The following is a 17,838-nucleotide window of genomic DNA, read 5'->3' as shown; positions in this document are numbered from 1 at the left end:
CTTCAGCTAGCCGAAGGCGCGGTTTTCCAATTAGATGCAATATAGCTCCCTTTCTTCGTCAGTGAATGGGAGCCGATGGGCTCGGTCTTGCTGCGACATTTTCTGCTCCTACCACAATTCATAACTTCCGTTAGTGTTTTCCATATAGCGCTTTGCTGTTTTTAAACTCTTAACTGGATTTTTGGAAGCCATTTTTTCCATACTAATGCTTATGTCTTTCACTCCTTTTATTTTACCATACCCCCCTTTTTATTCATTTCCTATCTGATTCCCTCCACCGTATTTCCCACTTTTCTTTTCATCGGGTTTTTGCACGTACATACATACCACCTTTCTTCCGGCTGAGAGAAGAATCCTTCCTAGGATTGGGAGTTAAAGGGTGGCGTTGGTGCTCTTGGGGTAGGAATTTACGTGTGAAGAAGCCACATGTAGAATCGTGGGTTGTATTCCAGTTGCGCATGACAATCGAGAGGAGCCGGTTGGGGATAGAGACCTGGGAGATGTAGGTCAAGACATCATGAAAGAGATCCCCAGTATTAAGGCGGCTAGCGACATGTAATTCCTCTTTGGTGAGGAGTTGGTCAATATAGGGGTGGGCGAGCACATGGTCGTCTAGGTGCTGATTGCGGGTGATGGCCAAAACCCTAAACGAGATGGGTGCCACATAAGTGGGGTCGTATTCAATGGTCTTAATTGCCCTGCATTGCTCAGTATTGGTCATTATTCGGCAACCTTTTTTCTCCCATTGGATTCGCAGAGCAAACCACTGCTGTAAGAACGTGGAGGGCGAGCTTGCCATCTGCATGAGCTCGTGCAATTCGTTTTCACGAACAGAGCGGGGAGGCTTTCGATATGAAGTGACTAGGCGTCTGAGCGCCGCTTGCTTCCTTGAGATTTCATTGTTTGCTACGAGTTCTTCAGCGATCTTGGGGGATTTAGTAGTTATGAGTTCGTATTCCTCCCATGTGCAGGGTAAGGCACGAACCTCCGAAGCAAGGGTTCTGTCAAGGAGGCCTAGGTCTAGCCTCTCATAGCTTCTAGCGAGTGTGGTAAAAGTGTCGTCCAATATCCTGATGCAGGTTATTAAGTCATCCCCAGAGGTCGCGGCAAGGTCGTTAGCCAAGGAAAGGAAAGGTCGTACCGCGTACGAGGGTCTAAGACCTGCTGGTGGGATTGGTGCAACTGGACTGGATAGTGGTAACTGCCTCATCGGTGTCACAGGTTGGGCTTTGTTCGCAAAAACACATTGAGGTGCTGTAGGGAGCTTTGGGGGCCTGGGGGTTGGGTTGGGTTCTGAGCGAGCAGTCATAGGGTTTTTTAAGCCCTCTGAATTAAGCAGGTTTAAGGCTTGTGGCAGTTGCTTTGGTCGATAGATAAGTTGAGGCTTACTAGCCGTTGCTGGTAATGGTGTGCTGATTATGTGCCGGTTACCCCGTGTGCAAGCCCTCCTTTCTAGGGCGATATCACGTGTAGATGAGCTTTTTAGCTAGCCATTTTTAGGCACCCAGATCCAGGGGTCGCCCTCGTAGTATCCTTGTGTCCGCAAGAGATCCTTACGAATCCATCGCAGCATGGTCGTTTGGCTATGGCAATAGCGTCTATACTGCCTCCTAGGCCGGAACGGCTGACGTTTCTAGCGGTTAGGGTCCCATTTGGGTGGTGTATCCGAATGCGGTTCCTTCCATTCTGGCACCCACATAAGCCTGGGCTCCTTGGCCTTGTGAGCATTCTTGGTGGGTTTGGGCCTTGGGTCAAGTGCGTAGCACGAAGCCACAGGTTTCGCCCGTTTAGACTGGGTCTAGGGCGTAGTTTTAGGGGTTTCTACCGTCGGCGTCGTGATGGTGGAGGAATCATGACAGCCCTTGCTAAAGGTCGTTACTATTCGGGTGCTTTCGATGGCAAGATGAATGCGGTTTAGGTTGTAATCCACATTACAGTGTGTTAGCTTCTTGAAGGTGCGACCCAATAGTGATACATTACCGACTTCTTTGGTGTTAGGTAACACATGGAAAAAGGCTGGTAAACTTTCAGTCTCGATAGAAACAAGTGTCTTGAACTTCCCTAGGAGTGAATAGGCAGCACCCCCAAACGGGGTGAGGTTGGCATTAGTGGGCTGTAGCATTGGTTGACCAATGCGTGTCCAATGGTCATGCGTCAAGATGTAGTCGGCCCCTTCATCAATCAAAGCGTCGAAAGAATACACCGCGCCTGCTATGATTGTGATTCGTAGATACGCCGGTGCTACTGCTTCCTCGTCCTGATCCATAAGATCGGTTACAGTTGCCATTTGGACATTCAACGAGGCTGCTAGCATGGGTGGCTCATGTAATGGCTGGAAAGGAGGATAGTACTTCTTTACGCGGCTGCCGTTAAAAAAGCCCACTCCTTCACCGTCAAGTGTCTCCAACTCAACATTCCCGGTTCTACCAATCATGTGTACTCTAAAAGGGCCTAGTCCTCGGAGCTTCATCTTTTGTTTGTGTCCTTTCACTAAGTATAGCAGAACAAGATCTCCTTGTTCGAAGTCTCGCTGCTTAACATGCTTATCAAACCACATCTTTCGTCGAGCCTTCTCGGAGATGAGAGTGTGGGTGGCCAGAAGACGAGTCTCTGATAGGCGTTCCAGCTTGGTCAAGCGTTGCGTCCATGCTTCCTTCCCTTCCCATCATTCTTGGAGTGCTATCCTCAGGCTAGGGACGAAGAATTCTACCGGTAGAATTGCTTCAGTCCCATAGGTCAGCCTAAAGGGGGTTTGACCGACGGCTGTTTTATAAGCTGTGCAGTAGGCCCACAAGGCTGCCATCAACTTGTTGTCCCAGTCGCTTCTCGAGGCTGAGACCACCTTAGTCAGGATGTTAATAAGAATCTTGTTAGTCGATTCTGCCTGGCCATTAGCCTGAGAGTAGTATGGCGAGGATTTGCGATGGATGATAAGAAAGGTGGATAGGAGATGTGCTATCACTTCGTTGATGAAGTGTGTACCTTGGTCGCTAACTAGTTCGATGGGGCAACCGAAGCACGAGATCACTTGCTCCCATAAGAACTTGGCAGTCGTTCTAGCGTCATTTTTTCGTGTTGCTCTTGCCTCTACCCATTTCGTGAGGTAATCCGTGGCCACTACGATGTACTTGGCTTGCGAGTACTGCGCTGCGGGGCTTATTGGTCCTATGAAGTCAATTCCCCATTTTTCGAAGGGTTGGCGGGCAATAATTGGGGTTAACTCCATTTGATCCTTACGAATCGGAACTTTTGCCCGCTGGCACTCGTCGCAATGCTTGACATATCGCTTGGCGTCGCGGAAAAGTGTGGGCCACCATAGTTGGGACTACAGCACCTTCCGTGCTGTCGTGTCTCCGCTAAAGTGTCCACCTGCAATGCCGCTGTGCGCTTCTGAGAGCACATCATGCATCTCATGTTCACACACACACACCTTCGCAACAATCCGTCTTGCCCCAACCTATAGAGTTGGCCTGCAATCAGCTGGTAGGGCTGGAGCTTCAATATCAAGCGCCTAAGTCGTGCCTTTTCTATAGGTCGCTCAGGTAGTCCGTGCTCGAGCACTTGGACTATGTCATCTGCCCAGTATGGCGTCAGATCAGCCTTAAATAGGTCTCTTTCTCTGGACAGGTGGAATAGGTGGGCGTCAGGTAACTCGTCAATGATGCCTTGTCCAACTGCTTCTGTGGGTATATGGGACATATAATCAACCATGTAGTACTGCTTTCCCTTTCGTACCACCACGGAGAAATCGAACTCTAGGAGCAGGAGGAGCCATCGAGCTATGCGTCCTATAGCACAAGGTTTGTTTACCAAGTAGAGTAGGGCTTGATGGTCCACAAAGAAAATGAAAGGTGTGGCTAGTAGATAGTGCCGGAACTTCTTCATGGCAAACACCATGGCTAGTCCCTCCCTTTCTGTTATTGAATAATTCATCTCCGTCTCAATGAGTTGCCTGCTAGCGAAGCTCACTGGGTAGTCCAAGTTATGCTCACCCGGTTGGCACAACACTGTCCCTACGGCAAACTTAGAGGCATCAATGTGTACGTGGAAGGTAGTAGTCCAGTCCGGGGCTCGCAGAATCGGTGCCGTCGTTAGAGCCCTTTTCAATTGTTCGTATGCCCGTTGGCATGCTTCGGTCCACTCGAAGACGATTAGTAGCTTGTACAATGGCCTAGCGATCAGCGCGTAGTTCAGTACAAACCAACGATAGTATCCTGTGTGACCTAAGAAGCATTGAACTCCCTTGTAATTACTTGGGGGTGGAAGGTCAATGATAACCCTGACCTTCGAGAAGTCCGTGGCAATGCCGTTTTTTGACACCACGTGTCCTAAGATGCATCCGTGCTTCACCCAAAACTGACATTTCAAGGGGTTCAGGGAGAGGTGATATAAACGACACCGTTCAAAGACCGTGCGGAGTTTGTCTAGATATTCAATCTAGGTCGAATGGACACATAGGTTGTCAACAAAGACCTTCAACTCCTTACGAAGCATGTCCTTGAATATGGTGCACATAAGGCGTTGAAAGGTGGCGGGGGCATTGGTTAACCCAAAGGGCATGACTACGTAAGCAAAGACGCCCCACTCAGTAGCAAAGGCGATCTTGTGCCTGTCTGCAGGATGCACTTGCACCTGGTTGTACCCTGAGAAGCCATCTAGGAAACTGTAGGCTTCCTTACCTGCCACCCTCTCAAGCATATGCTCGGTGTATGGCAAGGGGTAATTGTCTCTCTTTGTAGCAACGTTCACCTTCTTGTAATTGACGCACACTCGAATCTTGCCGTTTTTCTTCATCACGATGACTATGGGTGACACCCAGTCTGTGTGCTCAATTTCGTAAATGAATCCAGCTCTCATCAACTTGTCGATTTCCTCCTTGACAGCATGAGCGTGCTTTGGGTTCATGGGGTACGGTCGCTGCTTGACCGGCGTTGCATCCGACATCATGGGTATGTTGTGAGTCACAACACTCGGATCTACCCCTCGTAGATCATCTAAGGACCAAGCAAATACGTCTATGTACTCCCGCAAAAGAGCGACAAGACTGAACTCCTCTTCAGTAGTCAAGTCCTCGGCAATGAACACCGGTCGGGGTACTTCCCCTCCCAGGGCTAGGTTTACCTCCTTGACCTTGGCTGGCCCTTCGATTGGTTCGCTTGTTTGCCCTTGGCGCTTGGCACCTAGCAGAACCACTACCCTATCCCCTTTTTTGAATTTAGTGAAGCGTTTGGGGAGGTCTTGCGGCTTTCTCTGTTCCTCTGATCGTGCATCCTTGGGGCGCTTTGCCTCATCCTGCCGCAACCGTCTGCGCCTCAGGTGGACAGGTAAGTCCCCCTTGGTGCGTCTGGTCATGGGTGGCCTAGGGATTTTTGGGTCGCTATCAGAAGTAACTTCCGATTCAGAGTTAAACCCCCCATTTTCACTAGTAGAGGTGGTCTCCCCTGGTGGCTGCAGTTCAAATGGCAATTCGGTTCTAAGCAGTGATGTCGTTCCTGGTTGGGCGAGGCCGGCTTGCTCAAGGTCTATGGCTCCTATGCATTCCAACCAAGCACGATCACATTTCGTACACATGACTCCTTGGTCCATTCTAAGGGTCTGTCTCCTCTGCTGCTTGGCGTCTGCCCGTATCTGCTCAATTTCTCGTCCTTCAGTGTCATACTCTATGGTATCCACTTCACCCTCACTTTCATCACCGAAGGATTGGCAATCTTCGTATTCATCACAGGAATCTTTATCGCTCGACTGCTCATCGTCTCCCAAGGCTTGCTCTGGGTCGTCTCGTTGGTCGGGGACCAAGGCCCAGTTATACCTAAGGTTCAGCTCATGCACCCTGGTCCACTTCCACTCGAACTCCTCCAAGAGGTCCTGGAGCGGCTTGAAGTTGGCGGCTGCGTTGCCTGCTAGCCGGTCCGTTAAGTACTCCAGTATTCCCTGGAGTTCTCTTTTGTTGGAAGGCACTTGGAAGGTAACAGGCTTAAGCCCTTCATGGGGGCTTGCTGCCATCATGTAGAGTGGCGTAGGAAGTGTTCCGTTTGTCTTGCCGACCGTTTTGATAGCTTGCTCGTATGCCTCCTGGTCGGAGAACGGTAGGTCAATTGTAGCGAGGACGTGCATCCAATTCCGCTCATCCTCTGGGTAGGGGATATACTTGGTCAATGACTCATAGGGCTTCCTAACTTGAGTGTTCCCTTTGAGCATAGCTGAGATGGCGTCTAGGTCGACTGGTGAGGTCTTCCAAATGTCCATTTCTATTCGTACGGCGTTAGTTCTATTGCCAAGGAAGATCAAGCCGTTACCCCAATCTTCGATGACTCTAGCGTTGCGCATCCAAGGTCGGCCTAATAGGACATCGTAGTCCACTCCCTTCATGACTATAAAGTCAACAGAGAACTGGACTCCTACAATCTTTACTGGCCAATTTTTCAGGACCCCGAATGGTTTCACTCTCATACCATTTGCTAGTGTAACGTTAAACCTAGCAGCTTCAATAGGCGGGTTTCCCCAAGTTTGCAGCACCGCGTGGCTAAGCACACTAACCCCAGCTCCCGTATCTACGATTCCCTTCCTTGTTGAGTCACCCAGGGCTGGGACCGGCAGGACTGCGTGCATCTCAGAGCCTTTCCAAAAGGCGTTGACGTGCAAAGATTTAGGTACAGAGTGCAGCGTGAGGCTGGGCAATTGTGTTTCTGGATCCTAGTCTTGCGGGTCTACCGTGACCTGCTCTTGTGAGCCCTCAACCCACTGCTTAAGGTCTTGCCATAGGGCAGGGTGCTGCTTAAGCAGATCTCCCAGGCCAAATGTTACGGGGGTGGTCACTAGTGTGGTCAGGAGATTGCTAAGTGCTCGTCCCTCCTTTAAGCTAGACTGTCCAGGCCAACGGCCACGGCTGATTTGCGGCTCCGTTGCGTCTAGGCTTGGTCTTAGTGGCACTGTTTGTGGCATGGTAGCCTCGGCCGACTTAGGTGGAGGCGGTGATCTTGGCGTGCTTATGTTGGAGAGATCCTCGATCTCGTCCTCCATGATGGGTTCCGCATCTTTAAGGTGCTGTTGAGCCTCCCTCACCCATTCCTTCACCTTTTCTATAGCCTCCAATTGTCTCTTGGGGTGCGGGTATTCCCCTATCTTGGCGCTTCCCCTTTTGGCTGTCTTAGGGGCTGAAGTTTCTGCCTCCGTGTCTGAGACTTTCTTCCCAACAGTTAAAGTCGTAGCACTCTCGGTCTTCAATGCGACCTTAGCGTCCGACTTCTTCTTTTTCCGCCTGCGGCTTTTCTTCCCTATTGAGGCTGCGTCCAGGTTGCTAGGTCCTGGCAGAGAGATGCCGGCCTGCTTGGTTTGGGCTCGGATCATAACTCGCAAGGGAATAGGTGTGGCCTCCCCGTCGGGGTTTTCGACACCAAACAGTCCTAATGGGACGGATGGCAAATTAGTTGTGCTAGAGGACGGCTTCCGCTTTGGGCAATCAACGAAAAGATGGGTGATTCCGCACTCTGCGCACCTTTGATCCGCCTTGTTCCTGTTTTGCTGCTCTCTTTTAGGGCAATGCGATGAGACATGACCGGGGTGTCTGCAAGTCCAACAAGTGACTGGATCCTGTGGCTGCCCTCCTAGGCCTCTACCCCGTCCTCTTCCCAACGCCATCACCGGCACGGGTCGATAGTCCATGAGGACCGCATTACCCTCGTCGTCATGCGAGACATAAGGGTAAATGTAGGTCTCTTCATCATTGGGCTCCTCCACGTAATGAACTGGAGCGTCGCTTGGTGGGTGAGTCACATAAGGACCAGGAGGTCTGGGAATGCCGGTGGGATTTATGTCCATTCTAGGGACGGCGGATTTCATATCGTTAGGCGCGGGTAGAGCCAATGGGGCTCCCCTTCCGAAGAATGGCTACGACCTGTTAGCTAGATAAGGCTGGCCGTAGGGCTGCGAGTATGGAAACCTTCTTGGTAGCCTGCATTGTGCGACATCGTGGCCGACCCTCCCGCAGTTGGCGCAAGGTCTTGACCTAGGGTCTTGATACTCAGCCGGCAAGTGGTTCCCTCCACAGTACACGCACTGGATGTGTGGCCGCGTTGGTCGTCTCAGCATGTCCTGTATCTTGGTTAATTCCATCCTGACCTCCGCCAGGCCTTGGTCTATCTCGGTGGCTTTCCCCTTATCTTGGGGTGATGAGTTCGACCGCTCACTAGAGGCTGGCGTTCTCTCTAAACTCCGCGGGTTGGTTTCTTCTAGGTTTGAGCTCTTGGAGCTCCGCTCTTTCAGCTGGTCATCGACTCTGATGGCTTCCTCAAAAACCCTAGTCACCACGTCTCGCTGCAAGCTTGAGTTGCCTGCCAGTGCCTTATACAACTCCTCATCTCGAATTCCGCTAATGAATACAGTCGATACTGCCCTGTCAGTTAGTCGCTCGCCTAAAGGGATTCTTTTAAAGAGGCTCCTCACGTGGGTCACATAGTCGCGGATGCCCTCCTCCTGCTTGACATTCATCAGGCGTACTAGCAGGTTGTCGGAGTATTCGGGCTCGGCAAACCTCTTGACAAAAAGATCCTTGAGGTTATTGAAGTTGGCCCGTTCTATGGCATCCAGACTTGTATACCATGTCCTACCTTTATCGCTTAAGCAAAGTCCAAATGCTTGCGAACGTTGAGTCTGGTCGTTGAGGCCATTGGCTTCGCAGACTTGCTCAAACTGCTCGACAAAGCTGTACAGATTGTCATGTGGCTAGTACTTGTCGAGTTCCTTGGCGACAATAGGTATTTTGGCCTGACTCTTTGAGCCCTGGTTTGCCCCTAACCCTGCAAGCAGCGACGTTGCTAGTGCAGTGGCACTCTGCTCTATTGCGGTGTTATCGAGCAGCCATTTCATGAGGAGCTCGCTCAGCGTCAGGTCTCCCTCTAGTGCTCTTTCCTGGTCCGTACGGTTCCGGCCAGCCAAGTTTGGCACTTCCTGTACCTCATGCAGCTCCATGCTTTGCCTCAGGCTCCTGGCTTGTTGATTCCTATTATACTCGGCTATGCCTTGCGGGCTAGCCTTCTCTCCTCCTCTAGGTCTGCAATGATTGCATCTGTCGTTCTGCCATGGTGCTCGTACCGGGCATGCGCATCGTAACTGCTCACCATCTGCTGTATAGCATCTGGGAATGCGCTCACGTCAAGCTCCTCGGTAAACCGATGGTCTGAGCCTTCCTCCGTCATGGTCGAAGCCTTACGCCTCGCTGCGCTGTCAATCAGGTCACTAGTCGTGATAGACCCTTGTTGGCGCTCCTTGCTTGGTTCTCTTCTACGTTTTGCGTGTCTGTCTACATCCTGGGTCTTCTCCTACTAGTGGGTTCTTTGAGCGATTTATCTGAGTGAGTTCCCTTGACTACTGAATACAATTCTTATTTTACCGCCGCTCAGTGAGTGTGTTGTTCCTCGTGCACTTGTGCCCAATCAAGCTTTCAGTTTCCTTAAGTGTACTTCAAGTGCAAAATTCAAGGTGAATGCAGTAGGCAATTCCTCGGTGCCCCACTCACTCTTGCTCGTTTCTGGCCTAATAGGCTTGTGGGTCCATTTTCCGGCCGTTTAGTTAGGGTTTAGGGTTCCTTGTTTGTTTCCTTGTTCACTTCTGATCGATCGGGTCTTCGTGGTTCAGCGGCTTGCGTTCTAGTCCGTGGATCCCTCAATTGTCTACCGCCCACCGCTAAGCGGCTCTGTACTACAATTTCTCTTAGCCCGAGTGCCAGAATCAAGTTCTAAATGCCCGAAGGGTTTCGACAAGTCGTGCTAATGCGCGGTTGCCGGGCTAGTCAAATTTCTGACAACTCTGACAAAAAGCTGCACTCGGACCAGGTGGTCCGAATTGCAGGGTCCGAGCGGGTCACTCGGATGGGCCGAATGGCATGGGACCAAGGGCCGAATTTCAAATTCTGGCTCGGACAATTTCTACTCGGACAGGCCGAATGGCGGATTTGACAGACTCGGACAGGCTAATTCGGACAGGTCGAACCGCAGTTGGCGTAGGTGTGGCCAAGTCTCGTTTTGGAATTCGGACGGGTCGCTCGAACTGGCCGAATGGCACAAGGCCGAATGTGCCACGTGGTCAAAAAGTTCTGGCTCGAACGGTCTCTCGGACGGGTTAATTTGGACATTCCGAGTACCAACTAGGGTTCTGGCCGAGTGGCCGAATGGCAAGGGGCCGAAGGCCGATTCTAGACCTCGGCCCGGAAGCAATGGCTCGGACGGGCCGAAAACGGCGCGAGGGAAACCGCACGATACCGATCTTGCCCGGTTCTTGCGATTTACTCAACCATTACAAGCACAAATCTCCAGATACCATCTAGGGGGTTTGAGGGAGGGATTCATGTACCTGAATGGATCGGTGAGTGCGTCGGTGCTGCGATCGAATCACACGGCCTGGGGCTTCCTAGCTCTCTCTCTCTCTTTCTCTCACACTGAAATGGCACAAATGAGTTTTCTTTTGGCCTCCCGGTTCTTATATGCCCTCCCAGCTGTGGCGTTGACACCCCTGATCCCTCTCTTGTCGATCTTAGCCCTTACTAGCGAGCATTTTGCGCATTTGCATGACTTTTTTTCCTGTTTTTACTCTGTTTTGAAACAGTGAACCCTACCCTTTTCCGGTTCGATCTCCTAGCTCTAACCTACGCTAAATGCAATAAAAATCGAAGACAAAAAACTGGGATAGATTTTCCATGCTTTCCAATCATCAAACAACCAAAATATCCAAAATACTTACTTGTTCCGAAGATTAAAAGCAACCAACTTCCTACCTATCTATCTCAAGCTCCGTTTCGGGGATGAATACCCTACTTCGATGCTCGATGTGAGGCGCGCAAGTGCTCAAGCTTGAATCCGTTGGTCCCGGCAACGGAACCAAAATGTGGGAGCTTTCGCTCAACCGCCAAGACCCTCGGACCGCTTATTCTTTCAAGCGTTTCAAGCGAGCTCTAATGGCTATCTCTCACCTAGCCAATGCGCCGTCGATCCTACGAATGTAGTGAGCTTACCTTGATGCTCGATCGAGTACCCTCCTCTCTCTTGCACTCTGGTAGCTCCACGATCCTAGATGCTAGCACAAGCATCCTCAAGCCTCCTCCATCTCCAAGCTCCATCCTCCATAGCCGCGCGCGCAAGAGGATAAGGGAAGAGAAGAGAAGAAGAGGAGAGGAGATGGTGAAGAGCTTCACCCTCTTGATCCCTCACCCTCACACACACTCACTCTCTCATACTCTCACACTCCCTCTCTCAAGTACACACACACAAGCAAGAAGGAGAGAAGAAGAGAAGAAGAAGAGGACTCCTTTTGCCACACACCAAAGAATGAGCTTCTCATTCATTTTTTCAACTTTATATACAAAACCCTAAATCCCTTCCAGGCGGTCATCTCCTTTTCCTCTTTTACATGGCCGGCCGTAGCCTAGACCCTCTTTCCCATTTCCCATCATTCTAATTTACCCTATTCCCACTAATGCATACACTTTGCACAGGAGCGAGCCTAGCACTCTTTTACACAGATTTGGGAGCGCTCCCATATTTTCATGGTGCGCCTTTTCCTCTTTTATTACCGTGGCCCCACACCGAAGCCTTTTAAGGGTTGTGTCCGAATATTTGAATTTTTCAGGGATTGATTGCCAGTCAAGGCGCATTTTTTGCTCTTGCGCCTTTTTTGCTCTTTTTCCTTCTTCCCAGTTTCCGTTCCTCTGTGCTGCGGTAAGGTGGTCAGAAACACGGTAACAGTGTCGCATTAAAATCTCCTCTTAAAGTCTACCCACAATCAATCAACCCTTCAACGCTACTATGATACCATATCAAAGTGCAACAAATGCGGAAGCGTATGACCAGACTGAAAGAAAGGAAGAAACACAAAGAGAGAGAGAGAGAGAGAGAGAGAGAGAGAGAGAGAGAGAGAGAGAAAGAGAGAGAGAACATTGAAAACTGCAGTGAATGAATGCTGAATACAGGGAGCATATATGTACAATGGGCTATGGAATGTATCCATCGGAGATCTCTCACCCTACACACACCAAATAAATAGCTTTGCTCTTCCAAGTCACTTCAAGAGTTATGGGATCAAGCAAAGTGGAAACAATTGGAGTCCTCTGTATTTGACACACATACAAAGACATCCATCCTTCTTCACAAAAGATCCATCCTTTTTCACAAATAATATCAAAGACCCTACCGACGACTTTGAAACCCTTGGCTAAATTCTCATCAATATGTTTTTATAACTCCGCCAATTTGTCTTGAGATAGCTCATAGACTAGGCCAAAGGGCAGTTGAGCTCCCTCTTGCAACTCGATGGCACAATCAATAACTGGTGCTTAAGAAGCATATATGCATTCTTCTTTTCAAACAAATCTTGATAATCATAATATTAGAGTGGGAGAGCTTGCATACCTTTGTCAATCAATGGCTTGGCTAGCAAATCATATACTAGGAAACTAGGATTTTCCTCGGCTCCTCTCATGAATACCTTTGCCCACCAACGTAAGTTGGTCTTGCATTCTCTTTTTTGTGCATTGTGCCTATCTTGGTTTGATTTAACTTTTTTAGTTCTCCAATTGGCCTAGGTGTAGACGGATTGGTTGGGAAACACATCAGCTAGCTGGGGAATTGACCACAATAGCAGTAGGACAAGTTGTTTGATATCTGATGATGATGTGGATGTTGTAAACTAAGCCTCTAGGTCATGGTAGCTAAGGCAATGTATGGAGGCCTCTGACGAAGAGCAGATTGGATGCAGCTGTCAGAATGCAACAATGTGGAAGTAGATGCTGTTAGCAGATATTAGTCAGCTCATGGTGTGAGTCTGTGTTAGAGGCTGGGCATTTTATGCAGTATTTTATGGCACGTTTTAGTGGCCATTTATGATGTATTATTTAGCATTTGTTGCTGGCCGACCAGCATTAAATGCTGGCCGACTGCATTTTATGCTCCCCACTTTTTGTGGCTATTTATAGGGCTCCTCCTCCACAGTCTTTTGGTGCTTCAGCCATCAGTGGAGATCCTTCTAGGAGAGAGGAGCCGGTGCTGAGGAGCCCACGCAGCCAGTGACTCACCGTTGTATGCTGCTGTCTCGTGTTCGATATGGATTCCATTTCCCGAGCATACATCTGAGTTCTCATCTGTCTACTGTGTTCATTCTTTCTTTCTTTCTTCTGTCTTGTGTTTCAGCATTTATTTCAGCATATTCTTTACGCTTCCATTGCTGCACCACTTCTGACAGATGCATGGGCTAAGATGGAGAATGAAACATAGCAGAAAGAGTGAGAGAGAAACTCTGAAGAAGATGAATTCTAAATACTGAAATCTGAGAGCAAAGTATGTACAAAAGAGTGTGTGCATGGTATAACTCTCGAAGACCTCAAAATCTCTCACGAACTGAATGATCACAACCAGAAAAGAGGCAGCCTATAAATAGGCAAAGAATGCAGCCAAATCGGCTTGGCAAAATGGGCCAACCTGCTGCCCAAATGGGTGACAATGTTGTACAAAACTGGCTGACTGTCCATCTGACTGCTGCCCGTGCTGCCTGACTTGCCCAACTTTCCTATCCACCTGCCCATCCAGCTTGTCTGTCTGCCTAGACACCCACACAGGAGCTGGTCCTCTAACAGAAGTTAGCAAGCTAGGAGATGATGTTATGCAACTATAGGGCAACTGAGTCCCACTTATAGAATATGTTGGAGCCAAAAGATTAGTCTAGTGACTCGTACAAGATGGCTAAAAGTGGGATACATAAAGGCAAGTTTTGGTAGCTTAGCACCCCCTCTTAGGGCCAAAAAAAGGAAACAAAGGAGAGTGAAGAGACACCTCAACCGTCAACTAAGATCCCACCCCAAAGAGACCAAGGCATTGGGCCAAGGGTGTCCCCAAGGACCTACCAAGATCAAAGAGGCAATGGATATTTTCTTTTGGATGGACTGGTTCTTTTTAAGTGAGTTTGTTTTTGACAAGCTCCTTAGTGCATACAAAAGTAAGACCCAATGATGCACAACCACAATCAAGGATAGTGTTGTAGAAGTGTAGAACAAAGGGTAAATATGAGGAGGATACTGGGTGATATGTCGAGTGCTCATGAATGCTCTACTCAATGAGGTAAAAGGGGATGATGCTACACAATGCATGGATTTTCCCCTTGGATAAGTGCTTGCTTTCACAAGTTTTCTATTAGCAATCATGTGTCATGTCTAGTCAACTCCTCCCTGTAAGCCTCAATCTGAATTAGATGACGACTTTTGGAGCTCTAACACTATGTAGCCCAACTTCCAAGCCAATCTACTTGAAATTCCTCATTGAAAGTATCAAAAAGTATCAAAAATACAAGGTGTATCAAGATTGTCAATCTCCAAAACAACCAGCCCCAAAATCCTTGCTTGGATTTGACTATCTAGCACATATGCACAAAAATACTTAAGATATACACATACAAACAAAAATGAATTACAAATGATAACATATCTCCATAACATAAACATATAAATACACATGAAATGCAGGTGGATTATACCAAACTCGTAAGCATGTGCCTTGACTCAATATCACACAATGATACATACGCTTTTGCTCTAAACAGATATCAATGGTGTATGCGTAGACTCGATATCCCTCCCAATAGTAACCATTGCTGTGTTAGCTGTGGTGGATAGACCCATGAGGGCCATCATGGTTTGATTTAGATGCTCATTTTCCCTGCACAAACTGTCATAACAGTTCCATTGCTTTACCATACCAATAGATGTATCAGACCCTTGGTTTTCATTTCTCCCAGCTATTTGTTGTCTCCTAGCTAGATGTTTCTTTTTACTTATAAATTTTTACTCGCCTTACGAAACACGATGGTCCCCTGAGTTTCAGAGGCATGGGCTAATTTGGCCTGCCTCCCCCCCCTCTCTCTCTCTCTCTCTCTCTCTCTCTCTCTCTCTCTCTAACCTCCACGCGCATGCCTGCGTCAAAACAAAATTCAAAGGCCAACCTCATTTGAAGAATTGACGACTGCATCCACATCAAGAAGCCATGGCTGGTCTCGCCAAAGGTAGACCTTGGAGTTGATACGGGTGTGGACAGAAAACGTCCCGGAAGGCAAAGCGCGGTGTGCTGATGCGGAGAGAGGATCATAGAAAGAGGAACGATGGCCATGCGAGAGAAGAGGGAACGGGGAGGGGAACAGTTCCATGTCGTTCCATGACGGCACGTCCTCAAGTCTCACCCAGCGCCTCACCATCGCAGCCATCTTGTTATTACACAGCTTTCATGGTGGTGACGATCAGAATCGGATACACAGCCGGAAGCTGGAGCTCTCTTTCTTCACGTATGACACACTCGATTCGTCCCCCCCATTAAAACAAGGTGATTTCAAAGGCCAACCATACTTGCAAGAAACATGTTAAAAACAATGAAAAAGTGTATTGTGAGCATGTGTCAACGGGTGCTTACATGGGGGACGCCCAACCCTCCTCTAGAGTGTGGGCATACAATTTTTGACACCGGTTACACACATGATGAGCACAAAGCCTTTATACAGCGAGAGAGACTCCCCATTCAAGAGTAGATGGGGAGTTCATCTGTTTAGCAAGTAAATAATAGGTCATATCCTTTCCGATGTGTAAAGAATTGTGGATGCTCAACCCCTAAATACGTACTTTGCTTGGTTAACACTTGCAAAGTGGGTGTCCATCATTTGGTGTGTAACTAGCCTGAAGCAAGTTAATGCTATTAAAAATGAATTAATTAATCTAAATGGGTCCATATGGATGCATAGTAATGAGCCCCTACATGCACTCGTTTTGCATTGAGCTTTATCCAATCGATTCTCCATAGTTCAGGAGGAAATGAATCTAATATGGAGATAGAAAGCATCAGCAAGAACAAGATCTCAAATACAAAAAGCGAAACCACAATCTCATTAAAGAGGAAGAGGCAAGATATCAAGGTGAATGTATCTAGCGAAGATATTGTGTAGTCATGAGGCACCCACGACGTACGAAAGGAAGCTTCATTGGAATAGAAGAAGACAATAAGCTTTAATTAGAAGCTAATCTACATTTGGTGTTTGAGATCCTAGCGCAAGCCATCCGGAACAACATGGAGGGGGAAAAAGAAGGTTTGGCTCACAAGGTGGTACTGGATGCTGACAAGGTTTGTGGCAATATTATTATATTAAACCTGATGGTAGTATTGGTCTTCTCCATTGGAAAACCTCTAAGAGTCATGGATGCTACTGCATGGCTCAACACCATTCTTAGAGGCGAGGGTGCTGTCAACCAATTATACTATGGAGGTAAGGAGTTTTATGCAGCAAGTTGAGACTGGTAGACATATACTCAGGAAAGAGTGTCACTTACTTGTATATTTATGGAACTTATTACCTAATATGGCAAGGGGAGTGGGAAAACTGTTGTATGTTTAACCCTTTACAAGCCCATTCAAAAACTAGGTCTATCTACTTTGGAACACATAAGAGAATCAACCTGAAGTTTTGGATCTGGACATGCCTTATGTTGGACAACTAGGATTCAAGTTGTCATGGAGCAAGTTAATTGCAACATGACTGCTTTGGAACACATAAGAGAATCAACCTGAAATTTTGGATTTGGGCATGCCTTATGTTGGACAACTAGGATTCAAGTTGTTGTGGAGCAAGTTAATTGCAACATGTCATAGTTGTGGGATGTGGGGAGCACCTCTATAAGGAGGAGTGCCCAACGGCAACATGCGAAGAGGCAATTGAAAGAATGGAGGGGAAGAAATTGTCTTGGATTTTTTAGATTAAGGATGCAGTCATGATGGTGCTAGAAATAATGAAATGGGAAAAGAAAGCACCAACAAAAATGATGATTGGCAATCAATCAGAAAGGAAAAGGCATTCCAATTAAACATAATGTGGTAGTACATAAGAGCATATGGACTAACCCTATTCAAATTATTTTTGTATAGGACTACAATTCCTAACTATAGCAAGGGTAGAGAAAACTCCTTCACTCAAACTATTAGGGTTCCACTACCCTATTCAAATTATTTTTGTATAAGATTACAATTCCTAACTATAGCAAGGGTAGAGAAAACTCCTTCACTCAAACTATTAGGGTTCCACTAGAGCATCTCAACATGGAATACCCTAGAATTGATGCTAAAATCTAGGTTATCTCAAGGATGTGCTGCCTTGGATTGCATGGAACATCAAACCTCAGGTGGTTTGCAACTTAAATTAATGTTAAAAGGATTGAAGGCTTGGAGAAGATGCAGGAGGATCTCTAGTTCTTCAAAGAATAAGGTGCACTAGAAGCTAGAGATAAGGAGATTGAGAAAAACTTACAAGACTCAAATACAAGAGGAAATGTAGAAGGATCAACTTAAGCTTGCAATACCTAATGCTAAGGGGCTCAATGGTGGAGTAAAAAGAAGCCTTGTCAAAAGATGGATAGCCAAAGGGAATTTGATGTCATGTTGGTACAAGAGCACAAATTGCATGACTGGAATGGAGTGGAGATACAACTTGGAAACTTGAGAGTACACATGCATTGTGGGAGGATAGAAGGGGTATGAATCATGTCATCTTACCATTATTAAGACATGTAGAAAACTAATTTGCAAATTTAAGGGCAACAAGGTAGGATTTTAGTATTATAGACTGCATGCACAAATGAAGAAGTTAGAAGAGATTTCAAAGTGGTGAAAGACAAAGGGGATGCCACCTTATAAGCCTCATTGTTACAAAGAGCAAAACTAGGGATTGAGTTTCAAACATGCAAAGTCCATGGAAATGTTGACTTAAAGTACCTGCAAGAAAAAGCTGCTACCAACGTATAATTCACTCAATCACCTAGGATACTAGGAA

At 47.6% G+C, this 17,838-nt stretch overlaps 1 protein-coding gene across 7 annotated transcripts in view; it reads right to left on the bottom strand.

Annotated features, from left to right (window-relative positions):
• Positions 1-15,373, bottom strand: part of LOC148035354 (uncharacterized) — an 89,371-nt gene extending 73,998 nt beyond the window's left edge. For 4 of the 7 annotated variants that reach the window (XR_015691185.1, XR_015691186.1, XM_087680386.1 and 1 more), the window contains exon 1: positions 14,977-15,373. Coding sequence is in view for 5 of the 7 variants with exons in the window: in XM_087680386.1 (XP_087536512.1) it covers positions 14,977-15,234 (258 nt within the window). In the remaining 2 variants the exon portion in view is untranslated. The remainder of the gene's footprint in view (positions 1-14,976) is intronic. The other 3 variants (XM_087680383.1, XM_087680384.1, XM_087680387.1) reach the window with 2 other exon arrangements.
• Between the last annotated feature and the right edge of the window lie 2,465 nt (positions 15,374-17,838).

This window comes from Lygodium microphyllum, chromosome 6 (assembly GCF_053477565.2).
Source record: "Lygodium microphyllum isolate KBCC chromosome 6, Lygodium_microphyllum_v1.1.10, whole genome shotgun sequence".
NCBI classification, from domain to species: domain Eukaryota; kingdom Viridiplantae; phylum Streptophyta; class Polypodiopsida; order Schizaeales; family Lygodiaceae; genus Lygodium; species Lygodium microphyllum.
The sequence above is the reverse complement of the archived record's forward strand: the minus strand, read 5'-3'. Positions and strand labels throughout refer to the sequence as shown.